Genomic DNA, 23,475 nt, shown 5'->3' with positions numbered 1-23,475 from the left:
CAGGAAAGTTAAGGAAGAATGCCTTTCTTTTAATCTAATCAATTGAGCTAAGAGTCTAGTCTACTAAAAGCAGCAGCTGAAACTCTTGCCTTTGCTTTAAAGAAGTATAACAGAATTATTTCTTCATAGCTTCCCATTTTGAAGTTCCATCTTAAGTTTGTCTGAACATACAACCTATGACAGACCCTATTTACTTAGCTTATTCCCCCTACCACAATACTGCAGTGTCTGCATCTCTCTGATCATTTCTGTGTCTGTGAGAAAGTATCCTAAAATCAGGCACTTGGCAGCTTTGGAATAGTATGCTTTTAAAGAAAAGCAACTTCTTACTAATTAGATAACTGACCTGGGAGTGGAACCTTAGACAATTCAGTAGTCTTCTTCTCTAACTCATGTGATAGATCTCAGTTGAGACCTACTGTAGTTCTGATGTTGCAAATAACTTGAACTCACTTTGCATGCAGCGAGGTGATTAGTCTCTTTTCTTTTAGCTGTACATAGACTCCAGGCACGGCTAAGCTGATGGCTAGAGTCTCTCCCTTCTTCTTGAGTTGGCCAATCCAGCGAATAAAGCAGGATACAACGTCAGGTATCATTTTTGGTCTGGGAGACCCTCTTCTCCTTCTGCATGGAGTCTTTTGCAGAGTTCAAGGTCCTCTTGCCCTGCCTCAGGAATCACCTTTGTCCAGTTACAGATTCCAGCATGCTGGCGAAACTCATTATGGACCAATAATTGGGATCTCAATATGAAGTTATAGTAGAAGACTCCAGACCGAGGTAGACGTTTTCTTGTAAAATCAGTTGATTACCACAAACAGATGTCCTCTTTAGGACATGTGAAAAGGAGTTGGCAACAGACTTCCATCTAATGGAATAAAGCTAATTCACACTTTGCTAAATATAAAGGTCCATCATCAATACCATCTTTCACACATTTCCACTCATTTCTTCTGACAATAAGCATGACAAGGGAAAAGAAAAACTTGGAGGAAGGCCAACCTCATAGTGAGTGCATGACCAGCTCCAGTGCCCTATCACCTAGGAATGCTAAAGCAGCTTTGATTTATTAATAATAAACTTCATTTAGCATTTGACCAAATAAAAGTTATCCAGGCTCAAACTACACTTTGGGACATATTCCCTACTATGTGCTTAGAGTGAAAGATAATAAAGCACAAGGCTTTAATGCTTTTGCAATCAGAAAGCTTTCAGATATGTATGGAGCGTGAAATGGTTAGGCTAAGACTACTCAGAACAACATTTTATTGTTCCATAACACCCTTTTTAAACTCTGTTTCAGGGTAAGACATGATAAGTGAGATATCAGTTCAGATCTATTCTTGTGGACTAGCCAGGGTTCAAACAACTGAGGGATCTTATAAAGGCTGGAAGCCCACATACACAGCTAGAACTAGCTCCACAATGGTCTGGAACTCAAGATAAAGCAGCAAAACAGATTGAAAGCAACCTAAATTAATACTAGTAATGACGTTAGCTTTCCAAAATTATAAAAAAAAAATTACCAGCACACCATTAAAATTTCACCAGCTTGGTTATGCACTCCAACGCTCCTGGGCACACCAACATTTCACAAATATTTTTCCATGCGTATCAAACCATACTAATTCACTCACTATTCAGCCCCACACAACTCCTACCTGTCTTTCTACTCAGTCACCATTCATCCACCTGACTCACACAGCTCTACATTAGCTCCAAATCAATTCTCCCTACCATTACTAAATTCACCACTTCTCATTTTGCTTCTAGACCCAACTAATTCAATCTCTTCTGTTCTCTATTTATCAATTCTTGTCTTCCTTTCTGTCCCCCAGTGCCCACCACATATTCAGTTCCCAGCCACGCTGAATTATCTACATCCAGCAGTACACCTTCAAATGTACAGTAGCTATACCAGTACTTCTCCTGGAGGAGGCACCCAATGCTTTTCATGACTTCACACTTCTCTTGGCTACTTCAACTTGAGCAGTACTTCCCCACTCTCCAGAGAGAGATCAGGTATTTATTCCATTCCCTTACTTGCTTACAGAGGAGGGAAGCTAAACTTGGCCCTTTGCTGGAGGAGAATAAAGAACTAGGTATATTCTGTTCAACTACCTAAGCCAAGGGAGAGGATCGCTGGAGTCAGGCAGGAAGAAACAGCTGGGACTGGCCTTAGGAGGTGGCTTAGACATGCTTCGGGTCTGAGTTTAGCCAGTCAAACGTTAACAGTCATATCCCAAAGAAAAGGCCGATCTAAGAAATATACAAGACAAGGCAAGAAAGGCTTCCTAAATACACCCAGGGCACTAGTTGCAAACGTGAGGACAGTTGCTACTAGTCACCACTTCTAGAAGGAACCAGAGATGGTTAGAGCCATGAGTCCTGATAATCGAGCGTTCGAACATGCAGCTCTACGTGAAAACTTGTGTAACACAAAAGGAATGCTCTCCAGATTTTTTCCAAGTTTGACACACACATGTGTGAAGCAATAAGAGGGCAATTCTGGTCAGAGAACTGGAAAGCCTCATTTCTTGCTGTTCTGCTGGTCAAAAAAGAGAAAGCACTACCCCATTCATCCTATACAGCGACAACTGGGGCACAGAACCTTACTTAAAGTATGGACAAGAGGTGTTTGTGTTCTTTTTAAGACACTACTGTGATGAAAATTCCTCTTCGGATAGGCAAAACTAAAAAGTCTAATATAGAATAAATGACATTCACTTGGTCACCAACCCTGGGAGGTGGGAAACACCACACACAAAATAAACAGTCAAGTAATATTCAGCATGGGGTCTTGTTTCATTGGTAAATTTTTATACTAAAACGGATTGAAATAATCTAGTGTAGGGATTGGCAACTGGCAGCCCGCATCCAACCCCCCAGATTTTATCTGGCATCCCCATAGGCAGCTGGTGAAAATATTTAAGGGGGAGGGGAGGTGGTGTCCAGGTGCATAGTCATAGTGCATAGTCATAGGTGGGCCAATTAAAATCTGTATCCACCCAAATCTGAGCACCAGGCATAGTATTTAAAGTGACATAGAATCATAGAATCATAGAATATCAGGGTTGGAAGGGACCCCAGAAGGTCATCTAGTCCAACCCCCTGCTCAAAGCAGGACCAAGTCCCAGTTAAATCATCCCAGCCAGGGCTTTGTCAAGCCTGACCTTAAAAACCTGTAAGGAAGGAGATTCTACCACCTCCCTAGGTAACGCATTCCAGTGTTTCACCACCCTCTTAGTGAAAAAGTTTTTCCTAATATCCAATCTAAACCTCCCCCATTGCAACTTGAGACCATTACTCCTCGTTCTGTCATCTGCTACCATTGAGAACAGTCTAGGGCCATCCTCTTTGGAACCCCCTTTCAGGTAGTTGAAAGCAGCTATCAAATCCCCCCTCATTCTTCTCTTCTGCAGACTAAACAATCCCAGCTCCCTCAGCCTCTCCTCATAAGTCATGTGCTCTAGACCCCTAATCATTTTTGTTGCCCTTCGCTGGACTCTTTCCAATTTATCCACATCCTTCTTGTAGTGTGGGGCCCAAAACTGGACACAGTACTCCAGATGAGGCCTCACCAGTGTCGAATAGAGGGGAACGATCACGTCCCTCGATCTGCTCGCTATGCCCCTACTTATACATCCCAAAATGCCATTGGCCTTCTTGGCAACAAGGGCACACTGCTGACTCATATCCAGCTTCTCGTCCACTGTCACCCCTAGGTCCTTTTCCGCAGAACTGCTGCCTAGCCATTCGGTCCCTAGTCTGTAGCGGTGCATTGGGTTCTTCCGTCCTAAGTGCAGGACCCTGCACTTATCCTTATTGAACCTCATCAGATTTCTTTTGGCCCAATCCTCCAATTTGTCTAGGTCCTTCTGTATCCTATCCCTCCCCTCCAGCGTATCTACCACTCCTCCCAGTTTAGTATCATCCGCAAATTTGCTGAGAGTGCAATCCACACCATCCTCCAGATCATTTATGAAGATATTGAACAAAACCGGCCCCAGGACCGACCCCTGGGGCACTCCACTTGACACCGGCTGCCAACTAGACATGGAGCCATTGATCACTACCCGTTGAGCCCGACAATCTAGCCAGCTTTCTACCCACCTTATAGTGCATTCATCCAGCCCATACTTCCTTAACTTGCTGACAAGAATGCTGTGGGAGACCGTGTCAAAAGCTTTGCTAAAGTCAAGAAACAATACATCCACTGCTTTCCCTTCATCCACAGAACCAGTAATCTCATCATAAAAGGCGATTAGATTAGTCAGGCATGACCTTCCCTTGGTGAATCCATGCTGACTGTTCCTGATCACTTTCCTCTCCTCTAAGTGCTTCAGGATTGATTCTTTGAGGACCTGCTCCATGATTTTTCCAGGGACTGAGGTGAGGCTGACTGGCCTGTAGTTCCCAGGATCCTCCTTCTTCCCTTTTTTAAAGATGGGCACTACATTAGCCTTTTTCCAGTCATCCGGGACTTCCCCCGTTCGCCACGAGTTTTCAAAGATAATGGCCAAGGGCTCTGCAATCACAGCCGCCAATTCCTTCAGCACTCTCGGATGCAATTCGTCCGGCCCCATGGACTTGTGCACGTCCAGCTTTTCTAAATAGTCCCTAACCACCTCTATCTCTACAGAGGGCTGGCCATCTCTTCCCCATTTTGTGATGCCCAGCGCAGCAGTCTGGGAGCTGACCTTGTTAGTGAAAACAGAGGCAAAAAAAGCATTGAGTACATTAGCTTTTTCCACATCCTCTGTCACTAGGTTGCCTCCCTCATTCAGTAAGGGGCCCACACTTTCCTTGGCTTTCTTCTTGTTGCCAACATACCTGAAGAAACCCTTCTTGTTACTCTTGACATCTCTTGCTAGCTGCAGCTCCAGGTGCGATTTGGCCCTCCTGATATCTTTCCTACATGCCCGAGCAATATTTTTATACTCTTCCCTGGTCATATGTCCAACCTTCCACTTCTTGTAAGCTTCTTTTTTATGTTTAAGATCCGCTAGGATTTCACCATTAAGCCAAGCCGGTCGCCTGCCATATTTACTATTCTTTCGACTCATCGGGATGGTTTGTCCCTGTAACCTCAACAGGGATTCCTTGAAATACAGCCAGCTCTCCTGGACTCCCTTCCCCTTCATGTTAGTCCCCCAGGGGATCCTGGCCATCTGTTCCCTGAGGGAGTCGAAGTCTGCTTTCCTGAAGTCCAGGGTCCGTATCCTGCTGCTTACCTTCCTTCCCTGCGTCAGGATCCTGAACTCAACCAACTCATGGTCACTGCCTCCCAGATTCCCATCCACTTTTGCTTCCCCCACTAATTCTACCTGGTTTGTGAGCAGCAGGTCAAGAAAAGCGCCCCCCCTAGTTGGCTCCCCTAGCACTTGCACCAGGAAATTGTCCCCTACGCTTTCCAAAAACTTCCTGGATTGTCTATGCACCGCTGTATTGCTCTCCCAGCAGATATCAGGAAAATTAAAGTCACCCATGAGAATCAGGGCATGCGATCTAGTAGCTTCCGTGAGTTGCCGGAAGAAAGCCTCATCCACCTCATCCCCCTGGTCCGGTGGTCTATAGCAGACTCCCACCACTACATCACTCTTGTTGCACACACTTCTAAACTTAATCCAGAGACACTCAGGTTTTTCCACAGTTTCGTACCGGAGCTCTGAGCAGTCATACTGCTCCCTTACATACAGTGCTACTCCCCCACCTTTTCTGCCCTGCCTGTCCTTCCTAAACAGTTTATAACCATCCATGACTGTACTCCAGTCATGTGAGTTATCCCACCAAGTCTCTGTTACTCCAATCACGTCATAGTTCCTTGACATCACCAGGACCTCCAGTTCTCCCTGCTTGTTTCCAAGGCTTTGTGCATTTGTATATAAGCACTTGAGACATGGGTAGCAGGTGGTACAGAGTTGATCAGATCTCAAGGACTGGGAGCAGGAGCCCGTGTGCTGGGTTGCAATGTCACTGGCTCCACCTCACACCACCCAGCTCTGATTACTGACTTCCCCCATTAGCTCCCACAGCTGACTGTGGTTGTAGTTCTATTTTGAGCAAGACGACAATGAACAAAGCATGAATTTACAGTAGCCCTGTAAATATGTAAAAAAATAAAATAGTAAGCAATATGTGATAGCTTGCACCTGTGGCTAGCACATAGTGCAGCACGTGAACGGCTCATGATCTAGACAAGGATCAACTACAAAAATTAGCAGAATAATCATAAAGTGTGTGATACAATGTATTAACCAATAGTAATAAGTGTATATATAAGCTGATTCATGATTACATATGCTGGAAGTGTGGTATAACCTGTACCTCCCCCTACACTTGAGCCCGATCAACTCAAGCGTAGTTTGATTGCATGCACTTAAAGAACCCTCAGCGACAAGTTTGGAGTCAAGCTGAGTTCTTGGGAATCAAGTGATTAAAGGTCTCAGGCTACTCAGTGAAGAAGTTCTCAGAAACCACCCCAACAGTGGCCAGTCCCCAACCCCTACACATCTAAGGGTATGTTGAGGTATACCTCTGCCAACAGTGAGGTACAGAAACACTAACTTTCAGAGTTCCCGGGGAACTCAATTCCCGCTCTGCCCCACCCCTACCCCCACTCCACCTCTTCTTCCAAACCCCCACCCCACCTCTTCCTGCCCTTGCTCCTCTCCCCGAACTTCCTCCAGAGCCTCCTGCCACTGAATAGCTAATCACCAGCGGGAAGAAGGTGCTGAGGCGGAGGGGGAGGGAGGAAGGGAGAGGAGCTGATCAGCAGCCCTAGAGCACCCACAGAGCTGGCACCTGCGGTGAGGTAGAAACCAGAACTGGGTGACTTAACAGCAGAGCCCTTTCCCTGCTGGCATGCTTGGGGAGCGGGGCCTGCAGCCTAACTAAATTTGAATAGCACTACAACCTGGCATACAGGGTCCTGTTGCTCCCATTCCCTGCCTCCACTCCGCTCTCCCATGGACATAGGCTCCATTATGCATCAGGCCCGCTACTGACACAGGCTCTGGCTCCATCCTATGCCACTTAGCTCTGGTTACTTCCTCCCCATTAGTGCAGGAGTGTCCTGCCTCTCCCCAGTGCTGGAAGGAGGAGGTCTGGTCAGAACATGACTGGTTCTCTGCTCCCAAACAATCAGCCAGTGCGGAGGCAATAACTGGAGCTGGATGGTGTGTGGAGTCAGAGCCTATACTGATGGGATGCAGAGTGGTGTAAGGCAGCAACAGCTTTATTAACACCTGTAACTTGCAGTAGACGGGCTCAAATCAACAAAAAAAATTCTATATGGCCCACCAAAGGAGGCTAGTAGATTCTGTAGTCATCTACCACCTTAAAGTTGTCCGTCCTTGATCTGTTATGCCTTCTACATGAAACATGCCATATAGTCATATATAGTCATTCCTGTATCAAGTCCAAGTCTGGCTGAACTAGAACGTATCTTTTAAAGAGGATTTCCGATCTTGATTTAAACATTTTACATGAGGGAGAAACCACTACTTCCATTGGTAAGTTACAATGGTTAATTATCCTCATTGCAAAAAACGTACTTGATTTACAGTTTGAATTTGTCTAGCTTCAGCTTCCAGCAATTTATTCTACAAAACAAAGGCATAACATCTATAAGTCCTCAATCAGAAATCTTCTCCCTGTGTACACACTTATAAACTATGAACACATCATACACATCATTCTTAACCTCTCTCTTTAATAAACTAAATAAATGTCTTAAGTTTCTTACCGTAAGGAAGGTTTGCTGAACCATTTCCCATTTTTCAATGCCTCCAGTTAGGCACCGCAAAATAATAAAATGTAAAAAAATATCAACTTTAATTAAGGTTGGTATGATAAGTTGACATACATAACTAGATGAAGAATGGGGTAAGTAACACTTGGGTTGTATTAAGGCTCCTTGAATTTGAAAACAGTAAGACAGAAAAAGGATACTGATCTGTTTGTGGTCTTCGGAAGTTCTCTGGTAGATTAGCTTCATAGAGTATCCTTGCTTTCGTATTTCCCATATCCTGCATGCACTAAAGAAAGAAGAATTATTGTTTTGTACATTGCCAATTTGGGTCTTGGAAACACATTTCCATTGTTATTCTGACCATGTAAGCAAGAGGATTAAAAACTTTTGTGCACTACATTTTAAGAACTGGAGGTTAAATCTTCTAATCACATCCATTTGTTTCATATATATTCTCTACACTCCTTTGAATGCAATATTCTGCTTTTACCACTTGTCTATTCAAGTGTTATAGTCTATACCAGAGGTGGGCCACATCCGGCCCGGGGGACTGTCCTACCCAGCCCCTGAGCTCCTGCCTGGGGAAGCTAGCCCCCAAGCGCCTCCGCCGCTATTCCCTCTCCCCCGCAGCCTCAGCGCACAGCCAGTGCTCTGACCCGCCACTCCTGCTGGGCAGCGCGGGTGGCATGGCTGGCTCTGGCTAGGTGGTGGGGCTGCAAACTCACCATGCTGCTCTGAGCGGCATGGTAAGGGGGCAGGTAGCGGGGGGTTGGGGGGAGAGGGTTGGGTAAGGGGCAGCGGGTTCCAGGGGCAGTCAGGGAATATGGGAGGTTGGAGGCGTGGGAGCCCGGGGGGCCTGTCAGGGGTGTGGATAGGGGTCGGGGCAGTCAGGGGACAGGCAGCAGGGGCGCTTGGATAGGGGGTAGGGTCCTGGGGCAGCCGTTAGGGTCAGGGGACAAAGAGCAGGGGGGGTTGGATGGCTCAGGGGGTGGGAAGTAGGAGGTGGCAGATAGGGGGCGGGGGCCAGGCTGTTTGGGGAGGCACAGCCTTCCCTACCCAGCCCTCCATACACTTTCGCAACCCCGATGTGGCCCTCTGGCCAAAAAGTAAGTTTGTTGACCAGTGGTGGGCAAACACACACAACCCTGTTTTGCATGTTTTCTGCAATAGAAAGATAGATAATACAAAAAGCATTTTAAAAAGACCATATGAATGGGAATTATAAGATGTTTCCTGTGGAATTTGCTACTCTGGGTTCATAGAATATCAGGGTTGGAAGGGACCTCAGGAGGTCATCTAGTCCAACCCCCTGCTCAAAGCAGGACCAATCCCCAACTAAATCATCCCAGCCAGGGCTTTGTCAAGCCTGACCTTAAAAATATCTAAGGAAGTAGTTTCCACCACCTCCCTAGGTTCACTTAAGACAGTTAAAGTGGACATAGCTTTAAAAAAAAAATCACTTCTATCTGAACATTTTTAAACTTAGTATTTCAAAAATAGCTTCTAAGATTGCAAGTGAAAGATTAAAGAAAAAAAAGGAGATTACTCATCTGTAACCCAAGTTATTCAAGATGAACTCTACACATTGACACTCAAACTGTACTGGCAACGCACCTCTGATGGTAAAATGAGGGCAAAGCGATAAAAGGACAAGGTGCTCCACCTCGGTTCCTTTCAACCGCTTCCTCAGGACCACATAGGAAGATGTGATTTCTTCCAATTTATTCAGATACCCAGTTTCTCCAACACACACAGAGTCCAGATTGATGGTCAGAGACTTTTGAGATGAAGCTTTTATTAGACATTAATTCAAATAGGAGTATATAGTAATACCTTGCAGTCTTAAGCATACTGTCATGACAAAGAGGCAATTTGTAAATACCCAAGGGGCAGCAGAAAGGCCAATGGGGACCCTGTACTCTTTTTTTAAGCTTGAAGGTATGATCGATGTAAGGAAATATGCATCCTTGAGATCGAGAGCTACAAATCAATCTTGGGTAGACCAGGAAGAAATTACTGACCCAACTGTCACCACAAGGAAACTGAACTTTGATAAATGAACTGAGTTTTCTGAGCTCTAAGATGATCACATCCCACTATCCATCTTTGGGATCGGAAACTACTTTGAGCAAATGCCCTTTTGCTCTGAACTCTTTTGGTACCTCCTTGATAGCCCAAGCTTCCAAAAGGGATAGAACTTCTGTCTGTAGTAGTCTGAAGAATGAGGTTGAATAGACTTCCTGCACTTTCTCAAGGATCCACTTCTCTCTGATAATTCCAGTGATGATTCCAGTAATGGAAATAGTAGAAAAGTGAAACTCCAAAAAGGTGGACTGGAAGGAGGAAAGCTGGAGAGTTGATTGGGGACTGAGCTGTAGCTCTCACTCCTCATGTCACACCTACTGTCTAAGGCCTGGCACAGAAGAGCATGAAGTAGTGTGCCTGTTCTTGGGATGAGGCTTGTAGCTTTTTCTTGTTTGTTGTTGCTATTGAGGAAGCTGCTATTGCTGCTGCTAAGATAGGAGGACAAAGATGAAGGAGGATTCTGCTACCTGTGCTTGTTGAGACAGGAGCTCCAAACCTCCTTCTTGGAGAATGATAAATACCAAGTGATCTAGACAGTAAGTTTGTATCCTTCATCTTTGAGGACATGGTTTATTCAGCACAAACTATCTTCTACCCACCCCAGTTTCAGGGAATACACCTTGAGATCCAAGCCATGCACATCTCCTTATGGTATGACAGACACCACCGCCCTGGCAGCAAAGTTTGACATATGGAAAGTGTCTCAATAACTGTGTGGCAACAAATTGTTCCTCTGTAATTAATATCTTTGCTAGATTTCTTTGATCTCCAGCAAGGTTCTTAAGCAGAAAGAGCCATCTTCTTCCAAAGACAGGACTGATAATGAGATATCACAGCTTGGGAGTTCGATTCCCTAATGCCACAACTGGAAGAGGAGAAGATCGTGCTTCCCAAAATATCTAATTTTCTACCTTCCCTGTCAGAGATGGCACAACATACCCGGATCGGACAGTTGCAACCACTGTCAGTGAGGCGGCAGCAGGGTAAGTGTGAAACAGCGAGAACCCTTCAGATAGTAGTTGGTACAGCTTGTCTGCTTTTTTCAAAATGAACACACACTATGTTACATATATTTTCATAGTATCTTAGGTGATGGTCAGTAGAACCATTCATCCCTAAGAAGAAATTGCAAGTCTCAGTAATTAGAATCAGGTTTTCTATCATGTCCTGTCAGTGAAATAGAACAGGGGTAGAAATGTAACCTCTCTATACCTATCTGACTCAATACTGGACCCAATCTCACTTCTGATGAAATTGGAAGCAGTGAAACTAGAGATTGAAGGAACCTTAGAACTGAAAAGGGGAAAAGATGTCTCCAATGAACCCATAGTTTTGGTACGGGGAAAGGACAGTTCTGAGGACATCTGAAAATATTCCACAGCTTTTTTTTTCCCCCTGGAGGGGAAACAGTAACAAGGGTGTATGTTGCTCTTTATTTTATCCCCTTGATTACTCCCTTCACGGATTCTTGCAATAAGACTGTCTTCTGGATCTGAGGTTCCTTGAGGATCTGAGCCATGTATCTGAGCATGATCCGGGGGGAAGGGTCTCCTGTCTAGCGGTTAGTGCCTACAGCAGCAGTCACACCCTCAGGGCAGCAACCTGGCCAAGTGGATACGATGTGAGGGAAGGGGAGAGGAGAACACAGGCACTCCCACTCCATCAGATTCCGACCCAGGGCCCTGAGAGGCTGTTTTGGCTGCTCACCCATCTCCGTCTGATGTCAGCCTCAAGTCAGCTTCCCTGGGTCACTCCACCCTCAGTCCATACCCCATTTGGTCATGGGGAAATGTCACCTTCTGGGCTTCCAGTCTCAGTCGCTGGGTGCTGCAGCTCCTTTGCTCCCCAGCTCAGTGCAGATTCAGCTCTGGTCCTCCCGTGAAGCTCCCAGGGATCATCGTCCTCCCTGGCTTGCCAGCCCCTGACTGAGCTGCCTGGCTAGCTTTTAAACCCTGCCTCACACCCAAGCATGCTCGGCAAGGGCAGAGGGGTGGAGCCCTAGCCCAGAGCTGCTCCTTAACCCCCTTGCCTGGTGTCAAGTATCAGAGGGGTAGCCGTGTTAGCCTGTATCCACAAAAAACAACAAGAAGTCCGGTGGCAATGTGTTAGTCTTTAAGGTGCCACCGGACTCCTCATTCTTCTTAACCCCCTCCTGGCCAGCGTGGGCTTTATACACCATCACACAGGGCTACAACTATTAACCACTACACTGGCAGCTGCTTGGCCCTGGAAAAGACTTTTGGAACCGTAAAACTCATTATACTCGGGATACGACCGGCATCAAGAGATTTATCATGAGTCCCGAACTCTGAATCCTAAACCAAAACCTAGGACTATATCAGATTCCTTGGGGTCAATTCCAAAAAGGACTCCCAATGGTGCTTAACTCTACTAACCAAAGCCACACCACACACCACCTGCCCCAGAACTGGGAAAGTCTGATCCAAGTGGGCTTGACAGATAACAGAGGCCAATACTTGTACTGAAACTACCATCTGATGACTTGCGATCCTTCAATACAACAGGTTTTACCAGTCTCCCTGGACTCTATGACTGAACCTTTAGCAGAACCTTATCCTGCCGCTGCTTAGTTCCCAAAGAGAATGGGTCAGATGCAGGCCTATCTTTAAATCACAGAAATTGACTGGTCAGCACCAGAGGGTTTGGTCACTAGGGAATGCTGCAGCAGAAGCACTTGGGTCTTGTTTTAACGCTTTTTATAAACTTGGGGAGTAAAGGTGCTACATATTGTGCACCAGGAAAGACATAATGTCCTTCTCCTATGTATACTATGCACATCATATCGGTGTTGGAGGCACGAAAGACAGCAGGAGAAGACCCTTAAATCCTAGCCACTTTCCTTTTAGATCTGCCACATGATCTGAGAGATTGCACCAAGATGTGGAATCTACAAGAGTCCTTAGTTTAAAAAAAAAAAAAAGTATTATTTTGAATAATAAAATAAAGGACCAAACTAAGAACAAGAACTAGCTAAAGGTACTGTTGACTGAAGAAGTGGATATGGGTCAGATTTGGAGAAGTTCCAGGCTGTCTTTAACCACAGTTGTAAGGAACTGAGATGGCCAGAGTGCCACGGCCTGTTTTATAGCCTCGTCCTCAGACTGTTCAGAAACAGTGAGAAATGGGACAGGAGGGGGCATGAAAGCACTCCAATGGCATTGCTAGGAAGCGTTCCACCATCAGAAATGCACAGAAGCCACTTGAACTGTCTCTCTCAGTTTCTTTATTTCATACATTTGACTGCAATTTTAATATTCCCTGTATTTTCAGCTCCCAATTTGCCTAAGTTTGTCACACAGCACAATGGGAGAGAAATATTTTAAAAGAATAAAAAAATGTAATTATAAAACTGGAGCTGGCAGTGGGAACTCAGAAGATGTAATTCCTTAAGCTGAACTCTTATTTTGAAATGGACTGAATTTGAAGATGACTTATTTTAAAAATCAAAGTTTTATAAGAGCATGAAATATTCAGGTTTCCTCCCTTCAATTTTTTATTATTAAAAATAGGACAAAAATATGTAAGCATAATATTTTTCCAATAAAATCTAGATTTAGGTGAGGGTGGCACTATAACTATATGATTTCAAATACACACAAAATAATATGCTAGAGGTAACTCATTTATTTTGAAGTAACATTCTTTCCCATTTCTTTTCAAATGGGCCTAAGTTCTGCATTTCTCTTACTGAAATGTGCTCCACTATAAGGTTTACTCTGCTCACATTGACACAACTAAGCCATTGTGGTCCTGCTAGGGTCATCCATGCCATCAGGATTGCTTTTGCAGCCAATTTAAACACAGTAACAAAGCTCCTACAAAGCAACAGTTTTAATTAAATTTAGCATGCTGTTAATGCCAACGACACAAAATTATATAATTTTAGAAACAAATTTTTAACATTCTGTTATTTTTGCTGTGTTATTATACATACTTCAATACTGCATTAGCACCTAGGAGCATGTGTCATACATGAGGACCCCATTGTGCTACATATTGTACAAACAATATACAATTTTTAAAGTATTTTACTGGAACACCCTACAACAAATCCAACTGAATTTCCTCCCAGTCACAGGTACACCGGACCCTCGCTAGAACACGGGGTTCGGGATCCATGTGGGGACCGTGTTATGGGGGGGACGCGTTACCATGGTCCCAATATTTAAATTGGGATCCATGGCCCGACTGCGCTATATGCGAATCTGCGCTATAGTGATGCGCGCTCTAGCAAAGGTCCGCTGTATATGCAAATTATGCTTGCTCTTCTGCCTACATGCTGATGAGGGAACCTGCAGCTTTTTCAAGTATCTTTGAACATTTTATTTCTGCTCCCAACAGGCACACACAAAAGAAGAGCATATTACAGTGTAACCATAAAATAAAAACATGAATACTGGCAGGTTTAAATTCAAACCCTCTAACCTTGACCCATGTCTTTTAAAATTTGCTATTTATAGCATTAAAAAGGATATTCAGACCCAAACTACAATTCATTCTTTATAACAGGTATAACGGACCATCATAATCAATTAACATTTCTTTAAAAAGAACTGTTTACCAAAAGGATGGTACTTTGATATGAAATGCAGAATGTTTGAAGAGAACAGCAACTTCTGGAGTGTTTTGCCAATTTAGGAAATTTTATTAATCACTCAGCTGTAGATAATCTACTGTGGCTCACAATGTTTTAATTTGGACTGGTTCTTTCTCAAATCGGTTTCTGATAATAAATCCCTCTAATAATAAATAAATGAATATTCAGTTGTGGAGCACAAGGTATATATATGGAAAAAATTTAGCTACCATATGCAAGATTGCAACTTGTCAGGTGAGAGTTCTCATATATATTTACTTTAGATGATACGTTAGTTAAATTTTTCTTTGAATAAAGAAATTTTTAAAAAATCCTACTAATTAGCATATGCTGAATAAAACAAAAATAAATCTAATCTTGTTATCTTCAAGTTTCAAAATGCTTCTGATAAAAAAAGTCACAAATTCAGCAGTACTGTATCAGAAGACACACTAACCATTATCAATATTTGAACTCAATGGTTTATTTCATTTAATCTATATATTCCAAAGGCTCGTTTAGGATTTATCAAAAATTGAGTTTAAATTATTAAAACCTATCTTTAAATCATTAAGAATTCCTCTGCCTCCCCTTTTCTATTTTGTGAGACTCTGAAGTCCCATACTGACAAAAGAGGGACAACGTTGCTCAGTTTCAAATACTCCACCAACTTTTAGATGCTAACATTTAATTCTGCAGTCCATGATGTGACTGTCATTTTTGGTATTAAAGAAGTAATAAAATGAGTCAAGTTGCCAACATTTAAAAGTGGATAAACAAGTAAAAAACAAAACCCAGAACTTTACAATTCTTTTGCACCTTTACGATTGACAATATACAACTGAATGTACTATTCTCATTCATTTATAACGTAAACATCATAAATGAATAATTGAAATACAAAGGGTTGCATATTATGCAGTTTAAAACAATAAATACCTCCTCCAATTCCCAAAACTCCTGAACAATATTGATAGACAGATGTTATGCACAATCCAAAGTAGCACTGAATGTCAATATGTAAATGGGACATTTTTAGATTAGCATCACAAACCCACTACAACAACTGAGGTGAGAGTACTTGTATAGGAACCTTGACAAGATGAATGGGAGGAAAATATTATTGAATTTTTGTATCAAGGTTGTTTAACTTCATTTAATTGAATTCCAATTTCCTTCCAAATGCAGCTTAACCAATCACAAGTTTAAAAAAAAAAATCTATTAAAGCATTCCCGTTTTTAACAAAAATATAGAAATTAAGAACCAATGAAAATCAACCTGTTTTAGGAAAATAACTCAAAAACTAATGAAAACAAGATTAGAATTGATTATTTAAATCAAGGTTCCTGGCTTGCTTATTTAAATCATGATTTAAATTGGTGATTTGTAGATCAATCCATCTTGAGTAGCTGCACATAGTTACCCAAGTTTCAAGTAAAGTATCTATACTGAGTTTTCTGCGGGATTGTAAAAAAAAAAAAAAAAAAAAAAACTCTTGTTATTTTGTTCCCAAGTACCAGGCAAGCATGTATATGGGCCCCTCTCTCAGGGCCTAACAACGTGGCTTTTTATACCTGTCCTTCCAGTTCAAAAATCTGATTTACAAGAGACCTTTTACCTGTATTTGTTCTGGTGTCCATTGGTCTAAATTGACAGACTTTACCCTTGATATATGAACCCCAAGATTTCGATGTATTCCAGCACATCTGATGCAAATAAAGACACCCGTGTTCCAAGAAGCCCATCTTGGACCTAAGGCAAAAAACAAAAGTATTAGTTGATAATTTCTTTTAAAAATTCCACATAAGGAGATTTGATTTTCTGCACCATTCTAACACATAGTTAAGAGAAACAGGATTGACAGGTACACATTAAGTAGAGAGATGAGATGTGTCTCTATGTTAGCAATATCTGGTTATAAATCATCCATGGAAAAACTAAGTGGTTTTCTCCACCTCCTCTGTGGCAATTTTACCTACAATTGTCTTTCATTTTATAACTAATTTATGTGAAAAACCTTTTAGACAGCACAAGTCAGGAATTCCATGAAATTTCACAGTAGAAACTTAACTCATTAGCAGTAGCAAGGTCTTACTTGCACCTAGATTAATCCAGCTGGATGTACATTAGATGCAAGTGTCAGTACAAATCACTAAAAAGATGTTTTTGCAATTTTTACCATATCTGAGTTATTAGTAACAAATGCAGCAGCCACGCATTCATGAGGCATACAACAACTATCTCGATCAGTGGTTTAGTTTAAAAAACCAAAACACACTGCAAAGATATTAGCATTCCAAGTCAAGTTTTTCAGTTTAAGCTTACGTATGGACACACATCATTCTACTTCAAGTTGACAGTGGTATTTGGGCTGCTCCTGCTGGGCAAAGATTACTCAAAAGGACGTGTAAACTAACCCAGACGAGAACATTGACCAAAACATCCAACAATAAAAATGTTGTAAAATAGAATAATACCCAGAGTAGATGAAAAGACCACTAGATATGCTCTAAATACATAAGTCTATATGTATTGTTTATATTATCAAAATTTAAGGACATTCACATAATAATGACTAAATATACCCAGAATGTAGTTTAGTAATTAAAAGCACTGAAGAACTGATATTTTTGGATAGCAAGATTTTCATCCCACAGAATCAAAAGAAACAAAACCTCAGACTTTGATGTGCATCTAGCTTTAGGGCCTAGCAACCTCAGGAATACTTGCGCTGTGGTTGAGGGTCGAGACTGCAGCTCCAGACATAGGTGGCGGATCGTATGGAATCAGCTGGTTGACAAAAAACACTCAACTTTGTAGAGTCTATCAGGGCCCTCAAACTCAATTCTTTGAGTTGGGACCAAAGAAGATTTTCTGCTGTTTAGGACGATCTAGACGATTGAGTAAGCATAGCATGAACAGAACATGAGAAAGAACTTCTTTTCTGGATTTTCCCCTTAGTAACACTGGACAAACAAGTCAAAATGAGCACTTGCTGGATGCCAGGGGAGGATGGGTCAGCTGGCTAAAACCAGAATCAGAGGGCCTTCGACTCTGGGATCTATGCCCTCTCCTGGTGTAGTCCCACTGCCTTACAGGAAAGCAGACCTGCCCAAAGAAACACTGCAAGTAGTATTGCTGCTGACCACTGAAGTGATGTCTTTGTACAGCTGAAGTATAAACTCCCAAAGAATGCAAACTAGCTCAGAAATTCTTAAAAAGGTTGCATGTCTCATCAATCTTCTTAGAAACCAAAACCTACCATCAACAGGTAAGTCATCAGTGGTCTGCTGCACATCAGACACAATGCCCTAATTCTGTAGCTATGAGGCCCTCTTCATGGTCACAGCTGATGCCATAATTCTGGCTGAGGCATCTGCAGCATCTAGAACGGACACTAAAAGTCTTGGTACCATACAGGCTTCTGCAATGAATGACAAACTCGTCCCTGGAGGCTTCTGGCAATGTGTCTGCAAACTTAGATGTGGGCATCCAAATAACAAAGTTGTATTTAGAGAGCAATACCGACTAGTCAGTGATGTGCATCTGCAGGAAAGAGGTAGTATAAGTCCTTCCTCCCCATCAAGTCCATCCTTTTGGACTCTTTGTCCTTAGACATAGATGTCTACCTTCCCTGTTGTGCCCTATCATTAGCAGCAGTTACCACAAGAGACTTAGGGGCAGAGTGGAAGTAGAAACACTCAAAATCCAGTATGGAAGCTAAGTACCTCTTCTCTGCATGCTTCACCATGGGAGGCAACAAAGTGGAAGTATTCCTTTGTAGACTTCAAGAGAGCCTCATTTATTGGGAGGGCTACTGGCCCTTGAGCAGACAGTTGGAGAATATACAGCAGCTTATACATGTCTCCTGAAGAAATTCAGCCTGGATGCCTAAGGAGACCTTGATGTGCCTTGAAGTATATGGGCATTGAGGAGGCCAGCACTGTAGAGCTGTCTGGAGACAACAAAGAAGCAGTTAGCTACGCCAACAACAGATCCTGTTCTTTAATCACAGGATCCAGTCTGGATTACTGTGGAGGCCCAAAGGGCACAGTCTCAGTGGTTGCTTGTAGCTGTGTTAGTTCAGGGAATTGGAGTCACCAATTGCATAGGGGATCTCACTCTAGAATGCGTCAGCGAATAGGACCTCAAAGACCAAGAAGCATCCTAAAGATTCCAAGGAGGCACTGAGCAAATAGATTTACCATTGGTGGCCAGCAGGCACCAGGCCAAGCACCTCTGTCCTGACTGCGAGATCGATGCTGATCCGAGGATGGTCTGTGGTGCCTATTAGGTGACAATTAAAAGGTGGACAACCCCAACCTGGATCTCAAGGAGTCCCAGAGTTTCTCCAGTGACAAAGGGGGAGCCAGCCCCAACAGGGTGAATAAATGCTCGGATTCATCCAAAGCCCAACACAGGCTAAGCATCAGTGCCAAAGAGGAATAGGGAATTGACACCTATGGTATTGAGCAAGACACATTCTCATCTGGTCTGGAGGAAGCACCGCTACCGAGGCCAAGGATGGTACCAAGCTCGACAATGGGATCTGCTGACCCGGCAGTAATTGTGACAAAGAGCACACCACCATCAAGAAGGCCTTCGCTGCTGGACCCAGTGTCTGCCTCAGTTCCACCATGGACAGTGCGAGTTGCAGTGCCGACGAACCCAGCACCTCTGCAACATGGCCAGAAGGCGCCAAGGGCACAATGAAAGAAGAAGCAGTAGAAACAATGGTACCAGAAAACTCCTGAACTAGCAGAGAATCAGCGACTGAGAAGCAAAGCAGGTCTGAAGCCACCTGATATGCCATCAGCATGGAGACAATCAGTGCTGCAACTGACATCATTGGTATGGACTCAAAGAACACCTCATAGCCAGAACTGCCGTTGACAGCATGGGCTCTCGCTGATTTTTCAACACTACTGGGAAGCAGTTAGATGGACCTGCTCCATCCTGAGTGCTGGAGGGAGTATGGTGCCATCAGCACTCCTCTTAAGAAGACTCTCCCTCATCTTCTGAGTCCTCGAGAGACCCTGATTAGTCTTATGGGACCTCTTCCTCAATGCACCAGAGGAGGGAGGATGATGAATCTTCTTCTTGAGGACAGCAGACTTAACTGTGTTGACTCTACAGGACTACTAGGAATAAGGAGCTTATTTTTGTCACTAAGGGCACGTCTACATGAACATTTACTGTCTGGCAAACTAAGGTGTAAATCTACAGTACTCCAGCGTGGCACACTAATTTCCCGTGTATTCACCTTGCTGTTGTGCGCTAGAAGTTTCGTAGTGACTGCAGTAAATCAATGCACACGAGGTAATTTCTTGTGTGCAGCAGCAAGGCCCACACAGACAGATAGTGCTCACAATACTGGAGCACTGCAGAACATCATCCTAGTTTGCCACACAGTAAGTGTCCATGCAGATAAGCCCTAAAGTAAGCAGAAACAACTCTGAATCCACAAATGGAACAGACCTGAGTAAGGGAGCAGAACTGTGACTATGTAAACATGTTACTAAAATTAAATGATACTGCCCACATAAATCCTCCAACCACCCCATAAAAGGTTAGACTTCCTATAGCACAGATGAACGTAAAGGAAAGCGCATCAAGAATGGAGAGTATTTCTGAAGTTGCTAGTGTGATTAGGGATATAGTATAGATTAGGGATATAGCTAGGAGACACTGGTTACTAAATTCTTTGCAGACATCAGTTCAGAGGAATTCACCAACTCAAAACATATATGGGAATACAATAATGGCAAACACAGTCCCACATTAAACGTCTATGAAAATATGACTGTCTATAAGTGAGTAAACTGTGACTTAATTAACTGCTGATTAAATATTCTAAGTTATTTGCATGCAGCTGATTACAGTCCTACAAGTAAAATTGAAGGGAGCTGGATAGTTAAAAGGCTAAAGCTTATTATTCCATGGCCTAAGGCAGGGGTCACAAACTCAATTTACCTTAGGGCCAGTGCCAGCCCTCAAATCCTCCCAGCGGGCCAATAATGTCACTGAAGATGGTGTTCAGAAAACAAAATGTTTATATTGTATTTTTATTTCGAATTTCTTAGAAATAAAACGGTCAGACAACTTTATACAATTCTTTGCCTGCCAGAGAGTTTTCAGTGTTTGCCAGACATCAACAAACGGACAACTGAAGCGTTGCCAGATGTTTGGCCTCAGTGACTGAGCAGTTGAAATTTTCAGGACTGCATCAAGGTGTGCATCAGATAGTTGTGTTCAGTATTTTGACTTGTTTATTTTCATTGTGGGGAAAAAAGTGATGCAGCATTCATGGCTGCCTCTGCCCAGCAACTAATGATGGTATCTCTGTCCCTTTCCCTCAGCCAATCAGAGGGAGAAGAGGGCAGCACCTGCAGCAGACATTGCTAGCAGTGTGGCTGCATGCGTCTCTCCTCCGTGGGCCACAGTGGGGAGGTTCAAAGTCCCAGGCCATCTGTGGCCCGGGACTTTGAGATCCCTGGCCTAAGGTATAAACACAAACTAAGATGTTACAGGCAGAGCTGGTGCGCCACCTATGGTTAAGGTTGCCCAACACTTCCAATTATATGACCCTATTTTCACTTTGCTTGCAACTTGTCCAGAACTTTATCATCTGGGCTGAAACTTTTCATGTTATGCGTCTGCTGCAGGCTGAATTTTTTTTGCATGTTTCACCTAAAATGGTTCAGCTGCTTCCAAAACCAAGATGAGGGAAAATACATTTTACTCATGGTAAAACTTTAGTTTCACTGAAAAGTTCAAGTGTGTCCAGGCTTTAGAGCAAGGATTTGAAATTTGGCAATCACACCATCCCGCCCTCAGAGAAGCGCCTTCTGCTGTGTATGAAAAATGGCCTAAATTTGGCTAAGTTACAAGCCTCTGAAAACATATCCATTCACACATGCTCAGAGACTTGCTAAAGTTTGGCAGCTAAATTCTCCAAATATTCTATATGTACTGCGCATGCTTATGCCTCACAGCGCTCCTACATGCTGCCAAGACTATACATGCACTGCCCACAGAAAGAAACTAAGCATGCTTCATCTTGAGGTGGAGCAGAACTATCTCTGGAACTCATCCACTTGGCAGTCAGGGAAACACTGGTGTCAGGCACTGGAGATGAGAACGTAGACAGTCTCTCTTGTACTCTCAATGTTCCTGACACGTAGTTAGCATGGCAGAGAAGGAAGCATCTACACTATAAGACAGGGGTCAGAAATGGGGGGAGGGTGGGCCAAAGAAGAGCAAGGGGGTGGTCGGATGGAGCAGAATCTGAGGTGGTCGGATGGAGGGATTCTCCACACCTCTGAGCACCGTAGTTATATTGACATACGTGTGTAGTGTAGACCAGAGCTTAGACTACACTAAGAAATGGAGAAAGCGAATTTGTGAAGGATAGTTTCTTGTAAGAAATTCAGTCCAACAAGAAACCTACAAAGTTGGTGAAAAAGCATATATGCAATAGCCCAAAGATTACTTTTTAGCTGCTCTTACAGAAGTCAGCTACGTGAAAATACACACCTTCCTGCCATTTCTTCCTGATCTTACCCTCACTGCTCCCTCCCAATTTTGAGAGCTGATTGTCCCACATATCAACTGTTAGTTGGTAACTTAGCTTCCATTGATCTCAATCACGTAACAGGTTGCTGGTCCAGAAGTAGTCATTTAACTTCTAGAAGGCAACATTGATGGTTGAAGCTGAAGTAAAAAATGACCATATTAGAAATTCCACATTCATGTTAGAAAAACACGGTTGCTACTTGACATAAGTGCAACAAGTCATGGTGTATTTTGTAGGTCAAATGATAACCTTAAGTTCAGCTCCCTAAAGCTACACAGATGAATGGCATCAGAATCCATTAGAGGAAGTCGGTCACAGGCAATTCCACTACAGCCTGTTCATGCACCTTAATTACATAGTCACTGACAGTTTCAATTCCATTTTATGACAGAAAAGGAGACTTTATCTGAACACATAAAGCAAACAAAATCAGGAACAATATTCAAAATACCTTATCTGTAGGAGTGACTTCTAATCATAAACACCACAAATAGACTGTAAATTTTCGGATGAAATTAATAGTTTACAACATTTACATAAGACTTCACTTGTCTTATTAATAAAACAAACCAAATATGGATTAAAATCATGAAGATTCAAAGAATTTCAAAGTGTATGTGATGTGGGTTAACTATCCAACAGAATTATATTTGCAATTAAATTTGGACTGTTGAATGAATAGCCCATGTTACACAAGCACCAAATTCTGCACATCAGGATCTTTTATTTCCAACGATGAAAGCATATTTTGAGGATAACAGAAGTCTATTGTTCAAGTCACCCTTTTTCTCATCTCAGTTACTTTAATCATATGTTACACACCTCATTCTTCATGATCAGAAATACCAAAAATTTCAAGTCTAAATTATTTGCTATGAACATTCAGCTATTAAAATTTTGAAAAGTTGACAGGTATTTTACTGCAGAAATGCACATTTCTCTAATGTTTGTGTTCACTTTCCTGAATGAAAGCTATTTGAATTTTAATCTCACTTATTTGCCTCTTAAAACCTTTTGTGCTTGTAGTCATAAACAGGCTTGTCTTCTTTATGCACCACTAATCTAGAACAGAGTACTAGATAACTAGTGCTTATTCTGGTCTGTTCCAGAAAGGCGCCCCTTAATGTGGAGTCATGAAGAATGTTCAGTCTCAATATGCAAATGCCACATTCAGAAGGCAGATTCCGAGGTTGTCGTCAGATTAGTAGCTCCTAAGACTTTTCCCCTCACTTTCTACATCATTTTTATCTATGGATTAGATTTCAGTCATAGAATATCAGGGTTGGAAGGGACCTCAGGAGATCATCTAGTCCAACCCCCTGCTCAAAGCAGGACCAATCCCCAACTAAATCATCCAAGCCAGGGCTTTGTCAAGCCTGACCTTAAAAACCTCTAAGGAAGGAGATTCTACCACCTCCCTAGGTAACGCATTCCAGTGTTTCACCACCTCCTAGTGAAAAAGTTTT

The 23,475-nt window shown here is 42.8% G+C and overlaps 1 protein-coding gene across 2 annotated transcripts in view; it reads right to left on the bottom strand.

The window, feature by feature from the left end:
* SMAP1 (small ArfGAP 1) overlaps positions 1 to 23,475 on the bottom strand; it is a 240,703-nt gene that overhangs the window by 191,791 nt on the left and 25,437 nt on the right. For both annotated transcript variants that reach the window (XM_007070547.4, XM_037894289.2), the window contains exons 2-3: positions 16,052 to 16,185; positions 7,951 to 8,036 (exon numbers count right to left, since the gene is read on the bottom strand). In XM_007070547.4, coding sequence (XP_007070609.3) covers positions 7,951 to 8,036; positions 16,052 to 16,185 — 220 coding nt within the window. The remainder of the gene's footprint in view (positions 1 to 7,950; positions 8,037 to 16,051; positions 16,186 to 23,475) is intronic.

The sequence above is a fragment of the Chelonia mydas genome, chromosome 3, assembly GCF_015237465.2.
Source record: "Chelonia mydas isolate rCheMyd1 chromosome 3, rCheMyd1.pri.v2, whole genome shotgun sequence".
In the NCBI taxonomy this organism is placed as follows: Eukaryota; Metazoa; Chordata; order Testudines; family Cheloniidae; genus Chelonia; species Chelonia mydas.
This window is presented reverse-complemented; position numbering and strand designations above follow the sequence as displayed.